This window comes from Monocercomonoides exilis (assembly GCF_001643675.1).
Source record: "Monocercomonoides exilis strain PA203 chromosome Unknown scaffold5-2102611, whole genome shotgun sequence".
NCBI lineage: Eukaryota > Preaxostyla > Oxymonadida > Polymastigidae > Monocercomonoides > Monocercomonoides exilis.
Window position 1 is genome coordinate 2,060,815 of NW_027150550.1, and position 20,858 is coordinate 2,081,672.

The window sequence follows — 20,858 nt, forward strand, 5'->3', positions numbered from 1 at the left end:
TTGGAATAATCGAAAAAATCAAAATATACCGATATGTTTCTTTAAAGCCTTTAGGAGAAAATTTGTAGATATGAGCATTATCACAATCCTTACCAAACATTCAACACTTTAAAAGAAGAAATAAATATCAAACTTCAATAATTTCAGGAGAAAACTGAAGTAACGGTTCTTTTTTATCTCTGTTCAAGAAAAATTCATTGTAATTATCATGAATTATTTTTTCTGTTTCACTTTTCCACAATGAGTCGATATTTGAAACTCGATGAAACTGATGGTTTACTTTTCTTAATGCTTTGAACGTTGGAAAATCGCAATTTCGAAAAATCCTATTTGCAAATAGAAAGAAACAATTTTATACATGAGAGACATAAGAATGAACCACACATTTCGATTATTTCATCTGGTAGCTCAGCTGCAAGCAAAATGCATAAATCAAACGAAATTCAAGCTCCATTTCAACAAACAAACCGAATAAATTCATAAATATTTTTGGAATTGTGCAAAATATTTTGAATTATCTCAATAGATGAACAAGACAAAAAAATTCATAGCTTCCATAACATTAATTATTGCCATCTATTTTTCCATTTTTAACGAAAGATTTCAAAAATTTGTAATGGACATGTTAACAAATAATTTGTGATATAACTCCAAAAAGCTTTTTATTAATTCCATTTTCCTTTTAAATTATTTTGTAGAGCTTTTATCAACAACAATTTTATCGTTGAATCAAAATAGCTCTTCTTAAAGAAAAATATTCAAAAAAGCACAAAGAGTGGTCCACCCCAAAAAAATCTGCTGAAATAGAAATTTTTATGCTGTCTTTTATCGAATATCTTTCTTATGAAAATTTTTCTGCTTTTTCAATTGTTTTGATTTATAATTTTGATTTGCAAGCTTTGATTTCTTTTTTGAAAGAATTTATTTCATATTTTCTTATTCATGTTATCGTTTCGCATATGATATTATTTGTTTTTTTAAACCAATATTTTCTGTTTTTCACAATCTAAAAATGTGGAGAAATATATTGCATTTAAGATCAAAACAGAAAATCGTTCTGAACGAAATATTGCCCTTTTCAGTAACATTATTCAAAACTGCACATGTATAAACAAGACATAAAAGTGATAGCAAAGGGAAAATGGCTCACTTTGCAAGCAGCTCGCTTTAAAGACGCAAAAGGAAGAGAAATTGAGTGGGAAATGACAAAAGGAAACATTATTAATGAAAAAACTCAAGCAGTGGAAATAATATCTCTCTTGGTGCAAAAAGAAAAGAAGCCACAGCTTATTTTGATTAAGCAATATCGAGCACCTTGTTTGACTTCCATTTATGAAATAACAACATAAGATTTGAAATTGATTGAATTTAGCAAATATGATGCTAATTGAATTTCCTGCTGGTATTGTTCCACCAGGCGTTGATCCTGCTGCGCATGCAGTTCAAGAACTTTATGTTTGCAATTTGATTTAGGTTTTGGATGAATGTTAGAATCTGAAACACATTCTATTCACTTTTATTAAAGGAAGAAACTGGTTACATTGCAACAATACCAAAAACCGATGAGAAAATACCAGATTCAAGTTTTACAGAAAGTACAAAAATGGATGATGAAATACCGTCTTCTTCTACGTCTTCTTCAAAATTTCCATCTTTCTCTGATTTATCTGTGCTTGCCTCAATTTCCGAACCCGTGATGGTAAGTCCTGCATTTAGTTGTACGCGATCCACAGTGGTCACATTTGTTGTTGATGGTGATTTACCAGAAAATAAAAATCCACAAGCACACAACGTTGAGGAGGAAGGAGAGATAACGGAACCTCTTCTCGTTGATTTTGACGAACATCTGATGGAACGGCTGAATGAAATGGCCAAAGTTGAAAATCAAGCAATAGATGGAAGAGTGTATATGTTTGCAAAAGGTGTATCAACTGCATTGTCTCTCTCAAAGATGTTGAATAAAGAATGAAATGTAAAGTTATTTTGTATTTATTTTCAATTATTTTGTTGTTTTTTTAAACCAACTCCTTCCATTGGAAGATATACATTCAGTAAGATGAATTTTAGTATTTAAATTTGTACAATTATGTTGAATTCATTTTTATTTTGTAGTTGCCTACAAAATGCATTTTTTATTTATTTGGCAATTCTTGAAAAAATAATGAATACAAATCATTTAACTGAAAAATAAAAAAATTTTTTGTGTGTTGAAAATAAAAATAACTTCAACAAATCGAAGAATATCTTGAATACATATGGACATCCAAAATATTTAATCACAAAAAGTGGATGTCTTTAGATTGTAACATTTGTACATGGAAAAATAAATGAAAATGATGTTTTGAATCATAAAAATGAAATATCTGAAAGAATTTCAAAAATAAAGACAACATAATGATAAAACAATTTCTGCTACAAGATCTTTAACGCTTTCAAACATTTATTTCATAATTAAAGGTGATCCCAGTCCATTTGTCATCTTTGGGTTTGTTGTGGCAATTCGAGGAGAACGAATGCTGGGATACGCAAAAGAAGAAGAAGGGGTATGAAAAGAGCTGATAAGAGGAGAAGTTGGAAGGCGAGGACTGGAACGAGGGGAAGTCTGGTGCTCAATGAGATGATCACGTGGACTCTTCAATGGAGGCGTCTGATTTGTGAGATGAATGTAACATTGAATGAATTAATAAAAGACAAAATTGAATATCAAAGAAAAAATAAAACAAGAACATACATCAAAAGTTATCTTTCTCATCGGCAACTTCGTTTTCACTTCGGTTTCTTCTCGCCACCATTCGTTGTTCTCAAGCAATTCGTTCGCCCCGTCGATTGCTTCTTTCTCTTTCAGCTGACTTTGCACCTGTCTGATTTTGGAGATGATGGCAACGCCAGATGTGCGAAAAGGAGAGCGAGGAGAGCGAGGAGAGCGAGGAGAGCGAGGAGAACAAATTGGACTTGTGACACTTTGACTGAGCGATTCATCGCTTTCTTTCTGTGCATACTTCGTTTGATACAAATGATTGGGATTTGCGTTTGAAGATTCTTTTTTCAAGGGAGAGATTTCACTGATATCTCTTTCGTCTGAAGATTTGCCTTCTTCATCCTCATTCTCAAAGGCAGTTATCTTCGGCAGCGTCAGCGCAGGCGGTGCAAGAGCTGTGTATGGAGAAGGAGTCGATCGTTGGGGTTTTGGACGTGCAATTTGAACAGGAGGAGGAGTGGCATTTATCGTGTTTGTTGTTCTTGAAGGCTCAATGGATTCAGAAATATTTGCATTGCTTGATGAAGAGTTGTCATTGCCTGCTAAGTCTTGCTTGAGAGAGGAAGATAATAAATCATGAGAAGATTCTGGATCCAGCTTAAATGAACTCAAAGAAGGAGAAGAATGCAATGATTGACTCTTCGATTCTCCATTACTTATTTCAGTGTTTTGTTCTATGCCTTCAATTTCCTGTGCTCCTTCTGTGTTCTTGTCTTCAATTCCATCATAATCAAGCTGAATTGCCTTTTCAGAATTATTCAACTTCTTTTCATCATCTTTATTCTCAACAAGTTTTTCATCACCACCATTTTCATCGGTTTCAGCTTCATCTTCCTTTTTATTTTCTCCATCAAAATTATCATTAAGCTGTTCTCGCTCTTTTTGGTTTTCAGCAGTGCCTTTCTCTTCTTCTCCTATTTCTTCTTCAGCATATGTATTATCTTTAACTTTATCTTCATTTTCTTGTTTATTTTCCTTCGAAATTGATGTTTCATTTGCATTTGCGTGTTGGGTACTTGGGGTAGTTATCTCTCTTTCTGAATCAGCAGAAGATGCAGCCAAAGGAGAAAAAGTACTCGAAAGATCGAGTTTTTCATTGCTGCTTCTCTGCGAAGAACCTGCCTGCATCCATTTCTTCTGCGGAGAAGCTGCTTTTATCGCTGGATTCACTCTCCTCTGTTTAAAAGCAGGAAACATCACGGGCTCCTTTGGTGCACCCTCATCACTGTTGGAATTGCTTTGCGCAAAAACAAAAGGAGAAGTCTGCTGTGATTGTTCTGCATCTCCTGTTCTCAGCTGATTTGCAAACCACTCCAAATCTGCCAGCTGGGGTGATTTATTGTGATCCAATGCAATTTTTCTACGATTTATTATTGACTGTTTATCTTTCGATAGGCCACTCTCATGTGGAAGTGTTCTATTTGTTGCATCTGGGTGACAATTTAAATGCTCTTTTGAATCATCTTTATATCTATTTGAACTCTGTTTTTCAACAATGCCTGCTTCTTCATTGTCACATTCCGTTCTTTGAAGTGTGTTCGATAAAAGACGCTGTTGAAGCCTGTGTCTCAGCACTTGCGGAGTGCAGAGCAGAAAAGGAGGAGGCATCGGGGTGGGTTGAACTGACCGCTGGGACAACTGAGTGTTTGTCGTATTGTTTGGAGAAGTTCTGTTCAACAGGAAATCAGAAATGGAAATATCAGGCGGCAAAACAGAAGATGAAAGGGGAGATGATTTATCTGCAGTTGCCTGCCCATTTCTGCTCTCAGAAGAAGCAGATAAAGCGCGATCGACTGATCCTAAAAGCTGTTTGAGAGGAGAGTTCACAGGATGCAGAGGAGGCGGAGGAGGAGTGAGCGCATGGACCAGCCAGAGTGGCAGTGGGTCTGTTTGTATTGCGATGGATGTTCCATTCAACTGAACTTCTGCTTCTTCATTTTCATTATCGTTGCCATTCGAAGAAGGAGAATCGAGTGATCTGGCTGAGTCAGTGATTGGCTGATTGAAAGAAGAAGACAGTTTGAGAGGTGATGGATGATGAGGAGATAACAAAGGAGGAAACACACATGAACGCTGATGAGCAAGAGTGGAAGAAGAGGAAGAGGAAGAGGGAGAAGAAGAAGAAGAAGAAGAATTATCAGATGAACTCGATGATTCGTTTGCTTCGCAACTTTCACCAATATCTGAAGAAGTGGACGAATCAGAAGGAATCACAGAATCAGTTGAAGATTGTTCAATAGAATGAAGCAATGGAGAAAGCTCAGGTGTGACTGCCAGCGCTGTTAAAGGAGAGGTAGAGGCTGAAACAGAAGTAGAAATTGAATGTCTTCGGGTGTTTGGAGAACGAGCAGATGGAGTTGGATACAACAAGTCATTGGCAGCCATCTTCTGCTCGAGAATGATTGAAGTTGGCATTGGCGAGTCATACATCAATGGAACATCACAGAATGAAGAAGGAAGAAGCGAAAGAGGAGGAGATGAGGAATCCGAAGAAGAAGAAGAGGAAGAAACCAAATTTGAAGGAGGAGAAAGAGAAGAAAGAGAAGAAGGAGAAGGAGAAGAAGGAGCAGGAGAAGGAGAGCGAGGAGGAGGCGGTGGTGGTGACGGAGAAGGAGAAGATGGAGGCGTGGAAGGAGTCATTGGAAGGGTTGGAAGGGTTGGAAGAGCTGAAGATGTTGTTGATGTTGATGAGGATTCTGTTGAAGTCGATTGAGTTGGTTGATCTTTCGAAGGTGTTGGCGATTTTTCTGAAATGCTTTCTGGCTGTGTGGAATCTGGTTCAGCTGAAGAATCAATTAAAACTTTGTTTGCAGCCAGAGGCCTACGATAAACAGAAGGAGAAAGAGATTCAGAAGAAGAGGAAGACACCAATGAAGAAGAAAAAGGCGGAGCAAGCTGCTTTTCAGCTTGAATCAGAAGAGAAATGCCATTCATTGAATCGACACCTCTGTCGATCTTCGAATAATAAGGTGCCTCTTCTGAACTGAATGAAGAAACCAACGGAGAAGAAGAAGACAAAGAAGAAGATGCCAATTGAGGTGAATGAAACAATTTGTGAGTTGTGGAATTAGCAGATGCCAAATTAGAATGTGCAGAAGAAGAAGGACGAGAAGATGCTGAAGCAATTGCAGAAGGCGGGCCTTTTGCTGCAAAGCTTTTGAGGCTCATGAGAGTGTTTGGCAGAAGAAGAGATTCGACACATTCATTTGCTGATGCATTTGCAGAAGAGGAGGAGGAAGAAGAAGAACGAGCAGATGCTGAAGTGAAAGGACGAGATGACAACAAGTCAGCAGAAGTTGTGGAAGGATAGGAAGAAAGGAAGGCGTGACGAGGACGAGAAAAGGAAGAGGGAGGAGAACGCGATGAAAAAGAAGAGAAATTTGAAGAGCTGCGAAGCGAATACAATTCAGCTGAAGTTGATGACTGATTTCTTTCAGCACTCAAATTCAGGCGAGGGATGCTGTTCTCTCCTCCTCCTCTTCTCTGTCCCCACTGCAGCGCCTTCAGACTCCTTTCTCTGCTCCTTCTCGTCCTCTCCTCATCCACACGCACCCCATCCACAACCAAACCGCTGCTGATTCTCGTGTTGCTGCTGTTTGTGTCTCTTCCGCTTTTCTGCAGCACTTCCCTTTCCATCTCTCTTTCCAGTGCAATCAACTCGTCTCTGCTTCTCTCCACGCCTCTCACTCGATCTCTTTCTCTTTCTCTCTCCCACCTCTTCGTGAGCATCTCCTTCTCTGCTGCCAGCACCTCCTCTTCGTCCTCTTCATTTCCAGCGGTCTCTTTGCTCATCGTCCACTCGCCTGAAATGGATGGAACACTTCGCATTCCAAGAAGCGTGTGCGAAAGACGCCTCGACGGAAGAGCAGACGACTCACGATGAGAAGGCGGAGCAAGCACTTTCTCAATCATTTCATCTGCTTCGCTCTTTCTTTGCGTCTTTTGGTGGCTCATCTGCTGCACAGGCTGTGATTGTGCCAATCTCCTCGAAGCTGTTTTGGATGCCCTCAACGAAACATCTCCTGCCTCGTCTAAATCAAACTTTGCATTCCGTCTGGGTCTGTTGCGTGAGGGTGGATTCGACTGCGGAGGAGGATGATTTCTCGATCGACTGGTCAGATGCGATGTGTGTGGATGCACCATTGCATTTCCTGTGTGGCTGAACTGTGGATGAGGCTGTGTGTATTTTCTGTTCTGCCAGCGAGGGCTCTGCAGATTGAATGATGATCGTGCCTGATACACACCAGCCGCACTTTTTGAGCCCTTTTGTGTTCGAAAGAGATCAGATGAGGCTGAATTGAAGAGAACTGATTGTGTGCCAACAGATCGATGCGTTGCGTCATCGACATATTTGATGTCTGCCATATGCAAGTTGTTCCCTTTTTGACTGTATTTTTGCTTGGAGTGATTGTCCTGTTGTACTGATGAGTTAATAGATGAGCGAACAGGAGACGAAGGCGGTGATATTGCGAGTGTTGAAGAGGCCACAAGATTTGGCGACGCCAGCGACTCAACAACAGCCACACCGACAACATCTCCTCTTCTGTTCTTCTTGCGAATGTGGAATGATTGTGCTCCTGGTGATGCTTTTTGGTTGAGAAAAGAAGAAGACAACGCAATGTCTGCCATTCCATTTCTTGCTGCTTCTCCTTCAATGATGGATTTCTGAACATCTCCTTCTTCAATTTGACCCAATTCTCTCCTCCTCTCTTCCTCTTCCTCTTCCTCTGCCACCAACATCCCCACCCTCTCTCTGATCTCCTGCACCGCTGCCTCGTCTTCCTCCATTCTCTCCCTCAGCTCTTCATTCAGCCTTCGATACGCGCCGTGTGGCCCAGGTGCGAGTGGCTGGGTGAAGAGATGCTTCTTTTGCAGGCGAGGAAAAGAGGGCTGTGCAAATCCTTTTGAAGCAGAAAGAGAAGCAGAAAGAGGAACAGAAGTTGAAGTTGGAGAGGAGATTAGAGAATTAGAAAAAGGAGGGCTAACACTGTTAAGCGAAGAAGGGTCAAGAGATGCATTTGGCGTGAAGGAAGTGGAATAAGGCGAAAAAGAGAGAGATTGTGTTAATGGAGACGAGGAAGGCGTTTGAGAGGAGAAGGCAAAGTTGAGTGAAGATGAGGCAGAAGGAGAAAGACACGGCGGAGGAGAGATTGCTCGATAGATTGGCTTGCGTTTCACTTGCTCTGTGCGAATGATGTCAATGTTTGCGTTCTCTTTTGAATGCTGTTCGCTTTCACTCTGCTGTTCTGAGTGTTCTGCTGTGTGTTGTGATGGAAGTGAGTCATCATCTCCTATCTGTTCTGTTTGCTTTTGTACATCAGCTTCAGATGAAGTAGATTTCAATGCCGAAAAAGGAAGATCTGTCTCAGAAGAGGCGTCTTGTTCATTTGATTCTAATGAATGCTTGTCTGCCTTCAAGACAGACACAGTCGATGAAATATCCATTTTCACATTAGAATCATTTGCACTATTCTGAATATGATCTTCGTATTTCTCTGTTTTATGACTGCCATTGGTTTTGCTTGTAGAAAATGCTGAGCGAGCTCTTCTGCGTGTTTGTAGAGCTTCCTCTTCTTCTTCCTTCTCTACTTCTTTTTCTTTCTTTCCCTCCTCTTCCTCTTCAATGCTGCTGCAGTCTTCATTCTCTGTTTGTGTGCTAAGTGATCGAGACTTTGGGCGGATGGGCGAAAAGGGATTGACCAAGTTGAATGTGAGTGCCATTGAATGAGGCGAAGGAGGAGGAGTTGAAGAAGACGAAGGAGGAGGAGGGGGATAAGGCACAGATGACACAGCCATCACTCTGTCTGTTGAGTTAGAAAGAGAAGAAGAAGAAGAAGATGTTGATGTTGATGTTGATGAAGAGGAGGTGGAAGAAGATGTAGGTAATGATGATTGAGCAGAATTTGGTTGTGTGGACAGAAGTTGCTTCACAGAAAGAGGAGATGAAGAATCACCCGATTTCTCAAATTGATGCAAAATTGGATGAAATGAAGAAAGGCGAAGAGATGAGGAAGATCGAGGAAGATGCAATGAAGGTGAATGAACACCAGAAGAAGGCGAATGAGAACGAGAACGAGAAGAAGAAGGTGATGCGGAACGAGGAGGTGAATTAGAGACTTTAGGTGAAACAGGAATAAGAGCAGAAAATGGCTGATTTTGCAGCACTGGCAATGTCAAAGAAGGAACAGAAGAGGAAGATGAAGAGGAGGAAGAGGAGGAAGAGGAGGAAGAGGATGACTTCACATCGACTTCTTTTTGGACTGGCTGAGCAATCGTTTGTTGTGAATGAAGAGGTATCAAATTAGAAGACTGCAGAGAAGCTGCAGCAGAAAATGAGCGGTGTGTTTGATCGGCTGCTGTTATGTTCTCAGAATCTTCAGACGAATCACATTCGTTTGTGTTCTTGCCATTTTGATAAAGTCTCTCTGAAATAGACATTTCATCATCGTCTGGCTTTTCTATTTGTTTATCGTCCTTTTCTGTCTGTTCTGTTCTGCCTGCTAATCTTCCTACTCTGTCGTCTTCTCCTCGCTGTTGTTGCTCTTCTGATTGAATGAATTGGGGCAGAAGAGGAAGGAAGTCCCGCACAAGTGCTGGGGAAGACGGAGAAATGCCATTTTGAAAGAGCTCAAAAGAAGGCTGTGTGATGTTTGTCAGCTGAGGCGAAGGGAAAGAAGAAGAAGAAGGAGAAGGCAGCTGGGGAATCACAACAAGACGAGGAGAAGAATCGAAGTCGGCATTCAACTGAGACACATCTTGACTGCAGTTAAGTAAAGGGGAAGCAGATACGACTTGTGGTGACGATGAAACAGAAATAGGAAGAGATTCCAGTTGATGCGACAATTCTGAGTTGGCTGTCGAAGATGTTGAATCCGAATGAATCAGATTTCGAATGTCAGATGAAGAAGATGCAGTGCTTGAGAATGTTGTTTCAGCTGGCTGTTTCATTTCTTTGGCATTCTCATTGAACTTCGGATTTTGCTGTTGAGTTCTGTTGCTGCTTCGTCGAGGTGTGAATCCACTCATTCCGTTTGGATGCATTCTTTTTCGTGTGTACACATCTTCTTCTTTATTATAATTATTATTGTCATCATCCCCTTCTCTTTCATCCATTTTCATTCTTCTGCCCTTTTTCTGCACTGCCCCAAATCTTTTCTCTTTTTTTGCTGCTTCTTCAAGCTTTTCAACAACAACAACATCATCTTCTTCTTTTGCTCCATTTGAATTGAAATCAATTTGCAGGCACAGTTGTTGCGTAGGCAATGTCTGAGGCACCCACTCAATATGACTCTTTCGTATCTCTTTTATTGTCTTTCCTGTTTGCGTGCAATTTGCACTGTTTCGAGTGCTTCCTGTGCTGTCTTTCACATACAAAGCCATCTTCCTTCCAGCAATTGGTCGTGTAACTCCGTCTGCTGGTTGAGGAATCGACGGGCGAGAAGAGAAAGAGCTAGCGCCAATGGCTGACGATGCAAAGAAAGGAGGAAACAGATGGCGGTTGAATGCTACAGAAGAAGTAGCTGCAAATGTTGACGGATAAAATGGGGTGAAAGTTGGCCCTTGATTCATCAGCTGCAAAGAAGAGTATTCCTGCGGCTCAAATGCAGCTTTTCTCTCTTCAGAGCAAAATTCACTGTCAAAAGCTTCTGGCAAATCACTCAGAAAGCTTCCTCTTTCGTTTGCTCCGCCTTCTTTTTCTTTTTCTTCGTCTTCTTTTTCTGCTTCTGCCATCGCTTCGATTGCATTCGACAACGACAGATTAAGCCGAGGCTGTCTGAGGGAAGCGAAGTGAATCACATTTCGAACACCCGAAGGAGCAGCTGTTGAAGATGCTGATGAGAAGGAAGAGGAAGAAGATGGAAAATGCAAATGATTGTATGTTGAAGGCAGATTGAGTGATGAAGAATGAAATGTTGGAGTAGACAAGCGAGATGTTTTATTCAAAAAAGATTGAGATGCAGCTGATGCACGAAGCGAGTGAGCTGGGCGAGTAAATCGACAAGAAGGAAGACGACTTGAAACAGAACCAAACGATCTTCGATTGAAAGCTGCGCGGTCAGCTGAAAGAGAAAGAGAAGAGCGGTGAGGATTGCGAGTGGTCGATGAAAGGGCTGCAGATGGAATGAAGTGAGATTTTGATGAATGCAACTTGTCAGAAGTGTTGGTGAGGAGAAGGTGTGGAATAAAAGGCAGAGGATTAGCAACAGCCAGATTCGGAGGAGGTGGAGGAGGAGGAGCATGCAAAGGTGATGGGGGAATGGCTTGATGGCGAATGTTGGGAGCGTTGTGGCATTCACTTTGGATAGGAGCATCATGGGCTGTTGCATTCTGCACTTCTGAGTTAAGCTCAGAATTGTCAGCGCTGCCGGATGAAGAGGGAAAGGAAGAGAAACTTGCACTCGAAGAAGAGAATGGCAGAGGTGAAGAAGTGGAGGAGGAGAAAGAGAAAAGAGAATCACTTCGAACCTGATTCTGTTTGTTTGTTTTAAAAGATAATAATTTTGTTTCAATTGGATCTTCTTTGTTGAATTGTTGATTTTCACTTTGAGTAGAAGATAAATGCATTTCAGAAGAAGATGTTGCAACTGGCGTTACAAAATAAGATGAACAAGTAGATTGTGTTCTTTTTAGTTTTGCTTTATCATTTTGCTTCTCATTTGACTGTCCCATATAATTCGTCGTCTTTTGTTGGCAGCCATCCTGAGTATCTCTATTTTCTTCACTTAGAAAAATAATGCTATTTTGAATCGCAATTTCTTCGTCTTCTTCTTTCGTTAAATGCCCAGGACTGCTGACCTCAAAGTTATCTCGAAAATATTGAGATCCATCCTTGTTATTAGTTCCGCACAGCAGCAAGCTTTTTTTGGAATGAAATAAATCCCGACTTTTAATAGACTCTACAAATTTATCATGCACAAAAATAGATTGCCTGCATGAAGTCAAAGGTCGGATTTTTGTTGAGTTCTGATCTATGTTTCTTTGGGACAATTGCAGAAAGTCATCATTTGTTGAAAACTCTTTTGAAAATGGACTTGTATTTTTCGAAAGATTTTCCATATTTCTGTTTACGAAACGTTTTGTATCTGGGCAAATAGATTGCGAGCTTCGCGTTGAACGAGATGAAGTTGTTTGTTGCTCTTTCCCAAAATATTCTGATCTTGAAATTTCGTGAGAAGGCTTTGTACGCAAAGATTGAGATGCATGAACTGGAAAACATTTATCAAGAAAAAACTTGCAATTTGACTGCAAACCTTTATAAATGGATGGAGTTGCTGATTCCGGCTGAAAAAGTGAAAATTCACCATCCAAAAAATCATATTGCTTTTTGATAATTAGCAATACACATTAAAGTACACATACAAAAATGTCAAATAAATTAAAAAAGCAAATAAAGAATATCATACGCTCGGTGTTTTAGGTTGAATAGGCACAGTTGATAGCTTTCCATCAAATTGTAATTGTGAAAATTCCAAAAAATCATTTTCACCGTGCATATCGCTTCAATGTGAAAGCAACTAAAGAAAGTTAATTTTCAATTTCCGTGGTGTTCTTTTGAAAGTTAATTTACTGAAATATAAAGCTTTCACTAAACCTAATGTTAACCCTTTATAAAATAAAAAAGAATTTTGAAGATATTTGGTTTGATATTTTATTCTTTATGAATTTTGTTTTGCATTTAAAGACAACGAAAATTTTGTTTTTTGAAAATCGTTCTTGTCACGAAAAAAGACAAAAAAAAGAATATCAAAGAAAAACTTTTTCTCCAAATGAAACTTCTTTGCATAACTCGTCAAACATAATTATTTGGATGAATCAAATTGAAAATTTTAAGAGAACATGTTCATTTGCAAGTTTTAAAGGATATTAAAAAAATGTCTGAATCTGCTTGTCTTTTTCTTTTCTTTTATTCATAATTAAAAAGCATTAGCTTCTTAATTCTCGAGAACTAATGAAAATACAACTCCTCTTTCTATTTGGGATAGAGCTCCGTTTTATGGGCTCAGCCGATCAATAATAATAAACAATGAGCGTGCTTCAGCCTGGACTCGAGTCGAGTCTGAATTCCTTATCTCAGGATATCAGCGGACCTCCGAGCAGCGTGGGATTTACGCAATCCACCTCCAGCATATTTTCCTCATCAGCCGCTACTATTCCGACACAAAATATTGCAATGGGCCTTGAAAACACATCAAGCCGTGAAGATCACAATGTTACAAACTTGCTCCATCCACCTTTCCAACAATCTTCAAGCTCTTCTCAGCCCCAAATATTTCCAGGTCCAACAACACTTGAGCAACACCCAATCAATTCTCCGCAAACGACGCAGCAGCAGAATATTCTTCAAACGATAGACACTTCGCAAGAACACCTGATGGAGAAAGACAATTATCAACCGAACTTCAAATACATTTGTTTCTCGCTTTTCGGAGATAAAACAAAGGATTCAATATTCGAAATGCATTTTCCTGAACAAGCAGGCTCAAATCCCACAATTTACTCGAATTTCTCAGCACCTCCGTTTATTCCAGAGGCTATCCACCCAATTCAAAGAACATCAAATTGGTGCTACGACGCTCTAGAACAAAATGGATTCAAAATCGAAGAAAAATTGATATCGGCAATAAAAGCGCTTATTATTGGAAAAGATATGGTAGATAAGGGATTGGACCCAAGTGCAGTTTTGGCTGATTCTTTCTTAATGATGGTTAAAGCACTCCAGGAAGCGAGAACACAAAGGATCCAAGCAGTTTATGGATTCAGAGCCGCAAGGACATTGAAAGAAGAAGATGGAGACCAATTGCTTTCCAAGAGGCAACTTGAAACGTTGAAGATCGCTGAGCCGAAACAAAAATTGCTTCCTCGATCGCAGGGATGGATCAGACCGTACACAAATACATTCTCACTTAAAAACCAGTTTTTTCGGACAAGAAGGATCCCATTTACAAGAAGAAAATTCAGTTCAAACAGCAGCAGAAGCTCCCAGAGAACCAGCAGAACTTGGAGCTCCAACAAATGGGATCCTCGAAGAAAGTTGGAGGAAGAACAAGACTCTTTCTCAAGAACTGGTCCGAAATAGGGGCCAGGAGAATTATAGAGAAGGGAGCTTGTCCTGTTTGGAGAAGCAGAGAGGCACGGGACAAGCTGAAAAAGGAAGTCAAAGCAGGACATGGTTTCATTGGATCCCAGGAGCAGGAGAGGGAGTGCGAGAAGTGGATAGCGGAAGCACTGGATTGTGGGATATTGAAGAGGATCAAGTTCGAAGATGCAAAATGCCTCAGCAAACTGTTTTTCGTAAAGAAGAAGAACGGGAAATGGAGACAAATATTGGACTGCAGACCTCTGAACAAAGCCCTGAAATCAATCAAGTTCAAGCTGGAGGATCACAGAACTGTGGAAAAGTTGATGGAAAAGGGAGATTTTGCAACCTCATTGGATCTCTCTCAAGCATATTTCTTAATCCCTGTTCGCGAAGATTTCATCCCGTTTTTGGCTTTCAAATTTCATCAAGAAACAATAGCGTTTCGATGCCTTCCATTTGGAATGAAGGATGCCCCAAGAATCTTTACGAAGATCATGCGTTCAATTATAAAGCTGGTGAGAATGAAATGGAAAGTTCGTTGCATCTCTTATCTGGACGATGTCCTCTTTTCTTCACAAGGACAAACAGAAGCTGGAGCAAATAACAAAGGAGGTTATGGATTGGTTCTCCCAACTTGGTCTGATGGTCAACAAGGAGAAAAGCGAACTTCAGGCAAAGCAAAGATTCAACTTTCTGGGATGGAAATGGGATTCGATTCAGTCGACAGTGGCTCTGAACGAAGAGAGAATTGCCTCCATTGTTCAGAAGTGTCACATGGTACTGATAAACACAATAAAGAGGCGTCCAATCTCAGTCAGAAGATTTGCTTCAATTGTGGGGCAAATAAGCGCTGCCAGATTTGTCCACACAGACGCATCATTACACATGACAAACCTTTATCAATGCCTAATGAAGAATGTCAACATCAATGGATGGAACGGACAATGTCGACTTCATTTTGGAATCATTCCAGAATTGACATTCTGGATAAGCGAAGTCAGGAAGAGAAAACAAAGAACGCTTCAATCCTTTGGCTCCCCTCAGGTGACGATTACAACAGATGCCTCGCCATGGGCATGCGGAGGAAGTGTAAAGATATCAGGACAACTCAAGAAGATTTTTCACGTCCCTTTGAACAGAGTTGCTCAAAACCAAACGTCAAACTTCAGGGAATTACTTGCAGTCAAGATTGCGCTAGCAAGGTTTTCTCAGGATATCGCAAAACTGTCGGAAAGGAAGGTGTTGATACGCTCGGACAACACATCGGTAGTTTACAACATAAACAGATGGGGAGCAGGAAAGAATCTGCGACCTCTATTGAAAGAGATCAGGAAACTTGTGGAGAGTCAGGGAATCCAGGTCAAAGCAGTTCATATTGCAGGAAAAAGAAATGTGGAGGCAGATGCCCTGTCAAGACTCGAGCAGTCGGGAGATTACGAAATCAAAAATCAGGCTCTTCAGATGGCACTCAACTACCTCAGGATCAAACCGACTCTGGATGCGTTTGCAAGTGCAAAGAACAGAAAGCTTCAACGGTGGTGCGGGCCAGGCAGCAGATTATGTCAGGACGGTCTGAGCTATCCGTGGAAGGGCGAGGTGGTTCTTGCCCATCCGCCAATTCCACTGATCCTTCAGACGATGAGGAAAGCGTTGAAGGAGAGAGCGAAGATGATTCTTCTGATACCGGATTGGACGAATCAGATTTGGAGCCAGACCCTTCAACTGTGGAAAAGACGATTCATGAGATGGAGATGTTCACGAATGATATTACTACCAGGGCAGGGTCTGAAGGCGAGAGGAGCAGCGCTTCCTCCGGGAGGTTACCTGGCAATAAGCTTTCCCTAGTCAAGAAGGCAGGTGAACAGTGGTTTGAGCAGGGCCTACGAAAACTTAATGTTCCGGACAGCATGATAATACACATTAAAAATAGTGTTGCCACGTCAACATGGACAACATACACATTTGGATTCGCACATTTCGCAAACGCTTGGATCAAGGGGAATATGGGGGAGTTACCGTCAGATCCTGTGATTTGGGTGAGGAAGTGCTTGGACACTTTCATATGTTTAGATAATGAGGGTTTTCCTCCTCAGTGCTTAAAGCAAGCAAGGTCCGCAGTGTCGCTATTCACAAGAAGTGCTTTCTCTTTCGATTTAGGAACAGTACCGATAATAAAGACATTCTTTCGATCTATCATGAGAAAGGAAAAGAAAAGAGCTCCGTACGAGGAAATATGGGATCCACAGGTCCTTTTCAATTATCTCCGAACTCTGTGGCCCAACGAGACTTTGAGCGTATACTCTCTGACATTGAAATCAATAACTCTGTGTATGTTATTCACTGCATGCATGTTTTCAGAACTGGCGAGCATTTCAATGAACGATTCGATAATCTCTGAGAATGCAATTCATCTCTCAGTCCAATTGAAAACAAGACTCGCAAGATCGTTCATCACAGTCCCTAAACTGAAGGAGATCCAGTCAGATGTTTGTCCAGTTCGTGCAATATTGGAACTTTGGAACCAAATTAAAGTTTTGTATCCAGGAAGAGACACGTTCATAATAAACACGAGAACCGGATCAAGAATGTCAAAGGATGGAATTCGTAAACTCGCAAAGGAGGCAATGAAGCAGGCAGGAATCAACCCCTCGTTTCGGCCTTCCACTATAAAGCATGCAGCTTTGTCTGCTCTCCTTGCCGCTGGAGTTCCGGAGGTTATGGTAGCACACTTTGCCAGATTGTCTCCCACAGCTCACACACCAACTAATTCTGACTTCAAAACAAACACTGCTCAAGCGATGGCCCAGGTTCTGACAGAGCACCAACCATTCCCACAAACGGGGTCTCAAATACAACCTTGGAGTGCACAAATAACTCAAGGATCTTCTTTTGCAAACATCCAAGCTCCAAACCAATCTGCAATTATCGTGTTTCCTGTTCAACATGATATGGCCCTTTCACCTCAACCACATCCTTCGCAACTGTATCAACAACAACCTCAGACGTTTAATTTTCAGCCCTCCTCTCAGTATTTTCAAAGCCAGCAACCTTCAAATACAATTGGATTATCGCTGGCGCAACCACAAACTTTTAATTCCCCACAACTATCTTTACAGGCAAATTGTTCCATTCCAACACAACAGCTTCCCTCTCTCACAGAACAGAGCATTGACATGGACATCGAAGAGTCGCAATCATCGCAGACCGTTGGAGAGGAGAAGGATATCAATAAGGAAAATGAAGAAGTCAAAGAAGTTGAAGATAAACTGCACAATAAGGAAAACATTTGCATTGATCAGGAAGAGGATTCGAAGCGATCATGTTCCCATTCAACTGTCAAGAAATCAAGAAATATTTGCACACGAACAGAGAGAGTGGTAACAAGAGCCTACGCAATATTAATGGAACAGGAGACACAAAACATGCCCAATTAATGATATCCCAAATAGAAAGAGGAGTTGTATTTTCATTAGTTCTCGAGAATTAAGAAGCTAATGCTTTTTAATTCGTTAGAGAACTAATTAATATACAACTCCTCTTTTCCCTCCACAAAGCGAAGCTTTTCCCACCCATGGAACTTACAGTTAATAAAACCTTTTCTTGCATTTTGAAAGTCTTCGTGTTTTGTAGTCATAAAAGAAAGATATAACTCCTCAGTGCAAATTTGCACAGCCTGTTATTGGACGCTAACTTTTTAATTCTTTTTTACTTTTTCATCACATCAGCAAACACCACAAATTTCACGTCACATTGATCGGCTGAGCCCATAAAACGGAGCTCTATCCCAAATAGAAAGAGGAGTTGTATATTAATTAGTTCTCTAACGAATTGAAATCATATTAAAAGATGAAAATACAAAAAGTTCTTCTAAGGATATTTTTTTCAAGTTTGACAGATAATCAATATAGAAAATTCAAAAATTTGAGAGGAAAATTATCAAACATCTCATGCTCCCAAATGAACTAGTTGTAGTCTGAAATTTTTGTTGATAATTCATAGCCATATTCACTGTTAAGAAAGTCAAATATTCCATGAAAGCTTGTAATGACATCTTCATATCCTTCTTCTTCCATCTTTCCAAATGACTCCATTTTGGTTGCTTTTCTTTTCGCTTCCACTTTTTCATCTTTCTCTTTTATTTTCAATCGCTTCGAAACATTCGTAAAAAATAGTAAGTATTCATACGCCATCTTATCATCCAATGTTGGTCTCTGTATCTCCTCCAAATAGAGTCCAATAGTTCCGCTTTCCAAAAAGTTATCAGTTTTCACGTCTTTATTTTCTGCTGCTTCTCTTAACGAATAAAGGCATTGTAATTGAATTCCAAAGCAATTATCTCTTGATGCTCTATACACTTGAGAAATACTTCTGATAAGCCCAGAATATTCTTCATTCCACGATCTGCAATTGCGAAAATAAATTTCCAACATTTCGAACCATCTCATCAAAACAATCTCATCTTCAGTTTCTTTTCCTCTTTCTTCTTTTCTCTTCCAATCCATACACTTTGAAAGATCTTCCAGTTCTTTTGCAGCTTCCCTCACAAAATGTAGTTCATTCACAATCACTTCTGTAAAGCTTTCATCATTATAAGATCTGTATATCAAAAACTTCCAAGCAGACTGATAGGCAAGTCGAGTCAAGTTGTGATGTTCCCGGCGATATTTAATGATTTCTTTGATTTCATTCAAATACAGTTTTTGTTCAATAAACTAATAAAAAAAAGAGGAAAAATTCATTCACATAAAAAATAAAATTGAAATGTTCATACATCATTTTCATCAATGCAGCTCAAAGCCAGCAAACTCATCTCCATTTCTTTCTGAACTTTCTTGCTTTCCTCTTTCTTCGAAGCAATCTTCAGAAGACATGGCACAACGATTGAAAGAATTTCATCAAAAATGTCATCATCACCCAGCAAAGCAAAACATTCACAAAGATCAGTTAAAAGCTTTTCATCTTTTTTCTTCTCATTTTCATCAATTATCATCTCTTTCATACTTTCTCTCAATGATGAATAATCAAAAGAATAGCATATGAAGCATTTCAATTCCTTGTAATATCCAACATGCTTCAACAGCAAAATTGCATTTTCCATCGAAATCATCATTTCTTCAATCATTCTGTTGATCGTATCGAACAGTTCTATTGTGAAAATTGATCTGAATTCTTCTTCACTCATTTCCTCAACCATTCCGTTCATTTCAAGGATTGTATGCTTTTGTTCAATTTCATTGTAGTGTTCCAGCTCACGAAGCAATTCTTCCAAAATTATCGAAACATGTCAAATAAAGTTCTTTCAAACAATAGATTAAATTCACAAACTTGAAAACTTCTCTGCAAGTGATGGCTCCTGAACATCATCATTGGATTTAGCTTCATCACACATTTTCATTCTGTTCGTTATATGCAAAGATCAATTTGCGCGAAACTTCGTGTATAAAACAAAATTACAAAAATAACATATATTGATGATTGTTGACAAAGCAAAGATAAAGGCCAAACTCAATTCCTTTGCTTAATAAAAATCTGTGTTAAAAAGAAATCACAAAGAAGCCAACTGTACAGGATATATTAAGTCAAGCACGAAAAAGTTAAATTTCTGTCTGATCGAACCAACAATAATTCATTTCATGGAAATGGATAGAATTTAGATGAATAGTTGAACGTATCAAAAAATATCCCACATGTCTGGATTTGAGTATTAAAAAAAATATCTATTTTAACATTTTGAGTAGAACAAAGAAGGGAAAATTTGGTGCTTTTTTGAACTTTACAAAAAAAGTGACAAAAAAGCAACAATTTGCACATTAAACTATGCATTTTAACGTTATCGCAAATTAAAATTCAAACATAAATATTTCAATTATTCCCCTCGCATATAGAGTTATCTGGAAGCTTTACTTGTTAGAAATGATTTTTCCTGTTAATTCAGAGTGTTTGCTGGTTTTTGTGCATATTTCAAATTTTTAGGATAAAAGTTATTAGACATCGGGATGGCTTTATCCTTAGTTCGTTTTTAAAGTGGGATATTCATGTTGAAGGAAAATTGATGGAGGGAATCAAGCTTTCATCAATTCACATTTTAAAGAAACAAGGGCAAAGGACAATTGAATGCCTTTGGAGCAATATTAAAGCAACGAAGGGCAAAATTGTTAATCGAGCAATGAAAGAGATTTCATTCCAAAAGGCTTTGAAGCTGAGCGAAGATGAAAAAATTCGAGAAGGCAAAAGAAGATTAATGAAATATGCGGAACCAAGCACATGAGGAATTTTGAATTCATTTCAACGCATTTATCGTTTTATGGTGAATCCGATTTAAGTGTATTTTCCCTTCAAGCTGCTTGTTGCATTTTGTTGAAAGTCATCATTTTGGGTTGTTTTGATGGTTATTGTTGATTCACCGATTTCGGGGTGGATTTCTATACAAAGGAGGAAACAATTCGAGCGATGCCAAAACAAATATGCAAGGACAGACAAAACAACAAATTAATTATTTTGCCAAATTAAGGTGTGCTTTTCAATTTAATGTCACATTTATACATTTTTTAAGAAAAAAAGAAAGAAAGAAATTATAAAAAAAAACAATTATTTCAACTTTTTCAACAATGATAATTTCATATTTTAATTTTCATTTTTTCTTTCTTTTCTTTTTTCTGTTTTTGTGTTGCACGGATGTTCTTTTGACTTTAGTTAACAAAATAATTGGTTGTGAAGAAATGATAAAAGAAAGACTGCTTCAATCAGAAGGGTGATAAGAAAAGCTTATTAAAAAAAGGGAATTACCTCATTTCGAAATGCTTTTTTGATTTGAATTTCTTCTTCTTCTTCTTCTTCTTCTTTTTTTTTTTTTGTATTCTTTTTCAATATTTTGTAAACTTTGAAATTTCACTTAAAAACAGATTCGTCTTGCAGATCAATCGCTAATTCAGACTCAGCGTCTTGCAGTAACTTGTGAAGACACTCACCATCATCAGCTTGTTGGCCTGTGTTTTTATTTCACAGCATCTGCCTTTGAAT

The 20,858-nt window shown here is 39.2% G+C and overlaps 4 protein-coding genes across 4 annotated transcripts; 2 read left to right on the forward strand and 2 right to left on the reverse strand.

The window, feature by feature from the left end:
- Nucleotides 1-1,035: 1,035 nt before the first annotated feature.
- Nucleotides 1,036-2,196, forward strand: MONOS_650 (putative ADP-ribose pyrophosphatase). The gene is made up of 3 exons (XM_067876739.1): nucleotides 1,036-1,317; nucleotides 1,373-1,455; nucleotides 1,526-2,196. Exons 1-3 carry the CDS (start codon nucleotides 1,104-1,106, stop codon nucleotides 1,967-1,969), a joined length of 741 nt encoding a protein of 246 aa, XP_067734499.1. The 5' UTR covers nucleotides 1,036-1,103; the 3' UTR covers nucleotides 1,970-2,196.
- MONOS_649 (uncharacterized protein) lies at nucleotides 2,131-11,428 on the reverse strand (the record flags this gene model as incomplete). The annotated part of the gene is made up of 2 exons (XM_067876729.1): nucleotides 2,131-2,647; nucleotides 2,732-11,428. 2 exons carry the CDS (start codon nucleotides 11,426-11,428, stop codon nucleotides 2,441-2,443), a joined length of 8,904 nt encoding a protein of 2,967 aa, XP_067734500.1. The 3' UTR covers nucleotides 2,131-2,440.
- Nucleotides 11,429-13,771: 2,343 nt separating this feature from the next.
- Nucleotides 13,772-17,272, forward strand: MONOS_14499 (putative Reverse transcriptase (RNA-dependent DNA polymerase); the record flags this gene model as incomplete). The annotated part of the gene is made up of 1 exon (XM_067867304.1): nucleotides 13,772-17,272. The coding sequence occupies one exon, from the start codon at nucleotides 13,772-13,774 to the stop codon at nucleotides 17,270-17,272; it is 3,501 nt and encodes a 1,166-aa protein (XP_067734501.1).
- A 528-nt stretch (nucleotides 17,273-17,800) lies between these two features.
- MONOS_14498 (uncharacterized protein) lies at nucleotides 17,801-19,227 on the reverse strand (the record flags this gene model as incomplete). Its single annotated transcript, XM_067867303.1, has 3 exons — nucleotides 17,801-18,550; nucleotides 18,610-19,100; nucleotides 19,164-19,227. The coding sequence occupies 3 exons, from the start codon at nucleotides 19,225-19,227 to the stop codon at nucleotides 17,801-17,803; spliced, it is 1,305 nt and encodes a 434-aa protein (XP_067734502.1).
- Between the last annotated feature and the right edge of the window lie 1,631 nt (nucleotides 19,228-20,858).